Source organism: Sorex fumeus, unplaced genomic scaffold (assembly GCF_029834395.1).
Source record: "Sorex fumeus unplaced genomic scaffold, SorFum_2.1 ptg000098l, whole genome shotgun sequence".
Taxonomy (NCBI): Eukaryota; Metazoa; Chordata; class Mammalia; order Eulipotyphla; family Soricidae; genus Sorex; species Sorex fumeus.
The window spans coordinates 70,974,194-70,978,132 of NW_026606155.1; the positions used below are offsets into that span (position 1 = coordinate 70,974,194).

The 3,939-nt window shown below is 52.6% G+C and overlaps 1 protein-coding gene across 1 annotated transcript; it reads left to right on the forward strand.

The window, feature by feature from the left end:
* Positions 1-798: 798 nt before the first annotated feature.
* On the forward strand, positions 799-3,477 carry LOC130041946 (granzyme B-like). Its single transcript, XM_056134243.1, has 5 exons — positions 799-853; positions 1,608-1,761; positions 2,135-2,270; positions 2,509-2,772; positions 3,334-3,477. The coding sequence occupies exons 1-5, from the start codon at positions 799-801 to the stop codon at positions 3,475-3,477; spliced, it is 753 nt and encodes a 250-aa protein (XP_055990218.1).
* Positions 3,478-3,939: the final 462 nt, after the last annotated feature.

Below are 3,939 nucleotides of genomic sequence, written 5' to 3' on the forward strand. Positions count from 1 at the left end.
GGTAGGGCATTTGCCTTGCATGTGGCCGGCCCGGCCAAGCCAGGTTCAATTCCTCCGCCCCTCTCAGGGATCCCAGCAAGCTACCAAGAGTATCTCACCCGCACAGCAAAGCCTGGCAAGCTACCCATGATGTATGCAATATGCCAAACACAGTAACAACAAGCCTCAAAATGGAGACGTTACTGGGCCTGCTCGAGAAAATCGATGAACAACTGGGGGGGGAGGGGCGGGGGGACAGTGCTACAGTGCTACAGTGCTTGCTCATCATGGTCATTCCATTCTGCACTAAGGTTTCTGCTCTGCCCACTACACCATCAGCTTTCAAAGGGAAGGAGACATCTTCAGTGAGGTTGGGCATAGCGCAAACAAGGGCCTAAGCTCACATCTGCCAAACTCGTTGCCCTGATGGACATAGAGCGTGAGGTTGAAGGTGTGAAGGTTCCATCACTGTAGGCTCATGCTTCTGGAGATGCAATACTGCTGCTTATCAAAGTTGCAAGCTACACTCCCCACTTACACTTGGGGAGTGTTCTGTTCTGGCTTGAAACAGGTGGCCTGATCTGAGTCATACACTGTGGCCTCGGATATCTTCACTTCGTGATTCTCACCACCTAGAAAATAGCATCAGGAAAAGGGTAGGGGTTGCGAATCTTCATAAAAAGGTTTCTAGTGGCAAAAGCACCACTAGCCAGGAAGTCACATGGTCTCTGAGCTCAACTACACATTCATCCTCTCCCTGGTGCTAAATAGAACACAGAGGAGCCCCAGCAGCACCTACCAAAGCTCCTTTCTGGGAAGATGCTCCTACTCCTTTTCCTGCTGAGCATTGCACTGTCCCCCAGGACAGAGGCAGGTGAGTGACCTCCTCCCCTACCACCTCCATCTGAGCCTGACTCACTCACTGTGAGTTCTCCCACCCCTTCTGTACCCACCTATTCACTGTCTACTGGAACATTCTGAACCCACATCTCAGCCCACATCAGATTTCCAAACTAGATGCTGGATAATAACTGCAAGAAATAGTGGGCACTAGCCTCTCTAGCACCACGTCTGCCTCTGGAACAGACTTCTGGGTGCCTAGGAGGTGGGGGGAATGGAAGAGAGAAAATGCTGAATCCTGCAGGGGAGGGCACCTACTCCCATGGGGCGGGGAGAAGGAACCCCCTTTCAGCAATACTTAGGGAAGACCAGACTGAGTTGGGGGCATTGCTGCCCCCAGAGATCTGCTTCTGTCTGGCTCTGTTTAAAGGCCCCTCAGTCCCTCTCCCCAACTCTGCTCTCCTTCCAAGCACTGAGCCGCACCCTTTGTCAAGGGTGAGCCAATTTGACTGCCCCAACCCTTGCTACTTCCTGAAGTCCATCCTCACTGGCTTCTGAAACCCTCACAGGCCCATTAGGGTCATTCCTATAGGGATCCCCCCACTCAGAGAGCACCCACTGTGGTCACTTTGGGAACAGGCTGGATCACACCCATCCCCTGATCTTGGCCTCCCTCTAGTCAGATGGCCTGCTGGACATAACAGAATTAGGTGTCTCAATAACTAAAAGTCAGCAGAAGTCAGTAGGGACACTGAGAGGGTTCGCACACCAAACTGACACTTCCTCAGGGGAGATCATCGGGGGTCATGAGGCCAGGCCCCACTCTCGACCCTACATGGCATATCTGAAGATCTACGATAAGAACACCCACAAAACAATTCAGTGTGGTGGGTTCCTGATCCGAAAGGACGTGGTCCTGACAGCTGCTCACTGTCATGGCAGGTGAGAAGAGACCCAGCTACATTCTCCCAGGAGCGTGGGTGGTGACCCCTGCATCTTCCCAGATACTCCCCAGCTCAGGAACAGTGAGTCAGGAGAGTCCTGATTGAAACAGGCTGATGGGAGAAACTGCAGGGATTCTTCAGGGCCTATACATTAGCAACTGGAAGCAAATAGTACCACTCACCCCAGGAAACTACCAGTGCAGGAACCATTAATTGCAGAGAACTCCCTCAGCTGTGAGAAAGGAAGGTTCTGACTCAGCCGTGGTGCCCTGGAGTCCCTTAGGCCTTCAGCTGGAGCCCACATGCCCCTTGACGTTCAGAGGAGTTGCACTGTCTTCTTTGATCTGTCTTCCCCTATTTCTTGCATATAGCTCTATCAATGTGACCCTGGGTGCCCACAACATCCAAAAGTGGGAGAGGAGCTGGCAGGAGATCTGTGCACAGAAAGTCATTGTCCATCCCTACTTTAATTATGATAAACGCTTCAACGACATCATGTTGCTGAAGGTATGGAAGCCCTGATGTTGGGCCATCTGGCTCTACCTGTCTCCTTCCCGCTGACACCTTCTCCCACCCAGCACCTGCCTCTCACTGAGTACCTGAGTGTAAGATGGGCAGCCTATGGGAGTGTGTGTGTGTGTGTATTGTGTGTGTGTGTGTGTGGTGGGGGTGTGCAGTGGGATGTGGGAGGGGGTCTGGCCCAGGTTTCAAGAACTGAGTTAGATTCTCTCTCCTCTCCCTGTAGCTACAAAGAAATGCCAGGCTGACTAAAGAAGTGGGACTCCTCAGCCTGCCAGACTCCCAAACCCAGCTGAGACACGGACAAGTGTGCAGTGTGGCTGGCTGGGGACAGGTTAATCGTAAGGCACATTTATCAGACACATTGCAGGAGGTGGAGATAACTGTTCAAGAGGATGCCAAGTGCAAAGGTCGTGGTCGTTATAAAAAGTATGATGGAACCAGTCAGCTGTGTGTAGGAGACCCCAAGCAAAGAAAGGGTACCATTCAGGTGAGAATGGGTTACTTCCCAAGATCCTTGGGGACAGGGAGAACTGGGGAGGAGCAGAAAGCTCCCCAGCAGTGGAGACACCCTCACCGGCCCATCTCAGTTTTATCTCTCTGAGGGGAGATGGGAAAAGCTGGTGGGGAGGAGCTGAACCTCAGCCAGCCTCCAAGGCCTGTGGCAACAGCACACGGGCTCTTCCAGGGCTTATCCCCTACTTCAATCCCTGAGTGGGGTGTCCCTAGTCACCTGGTAAGACTCCATGGACGTAAGATCTGGCCTCACTGCATTAGTGTCTGGTTCCTCCAATGAGAAACAACCATTGCCCATTCCCAGGGTCAACAGGACATGGGTCACATCCCCTTCACTATGTTGACAAAGTCCCAAGCTGGGGACAGGGAGCAACCCCCTCATGAAGGAGACTCCAACTATGTTCAGGGTCAGCCCCTGGGAGCTGGGACAAGGTTTGTCCTGATTCTGACCATGTTGGGGGATCTTAGGGCTCCCTTCTCTGAGAGATGCCTGGTATAGGAGGAAATGAGCCCAGTCCTCCCCTCTCATCCACAGGGAGACTCCGGGGGTCCCCTCGTATGTGACAACGTGGCCCAGGGCATCATCTCCTATGGTAAGAGAAATGGATTACCACCGCAGGTCTGCACTAGAATCTCCAGTTTCATGCCCTGGATAAAGGACACCCTGAGAAAGATGTAACCAGAGAATTCAAGGCCTCCCCTGAGGTCCAACATCACCTGGGAAGGGGACCTCAATTCAATAACATCGTTATAGAATGAATCTGGGGCTCATGTGTGAGCCTCATTCACAGGTGCAGCTCTATTCACAGGTACAGCTCTGTACACAGGTCAGAGGGGTGCCCCAGCTCCTGTCCACCCACCTGTCTCCTCTGTCCCTCTGCTGGGGACAAAATTATCCCTGAGGAAGAATGGACTCTAGCCTGGGTTCAAGGGACCCTCACCCTCCCCTTTTCTAGCAAAGAAGAAGCTCACCCCATGGTCCTGGACCCAAAGCAGACAAGACTGGAATGAAATCGGATATAAAATCCCCTTATACTCAGAGCAGATCATCCTCCCATTCCAACCCAAATAATTCACAGCCTTGGGGGCTTCTGGGATGTGATAAGGTAGGGAGTAGGCCCATGGGGAACCCCTATTCCCA

Excerpts from the sequence above, each read along its gene's own strand:
- LOC130041946 (XM_056134243.1), top strand. The coding sequence starts at position 799 with ATGCTCCTACTCCTTTTCCTGCTGAGCATTGCACTGTCCCCCAGGACA. Across the intron at positions 1,762-2,134 it reads GCTGCTCACTGTCATGGCAG|CTCTATCAATGTGACCCTGG; the intron begins GTGAGAAGAGAC and ends TCTTGCATATAG. Across the intron at positions 2,773-3,333 it reads AAAGAAAGGGTACCATTCAG|GGAGACTCCGGGGGTCCCCT; the intron begins GTGAGAATGGGT and ends TCTCATCCACAG.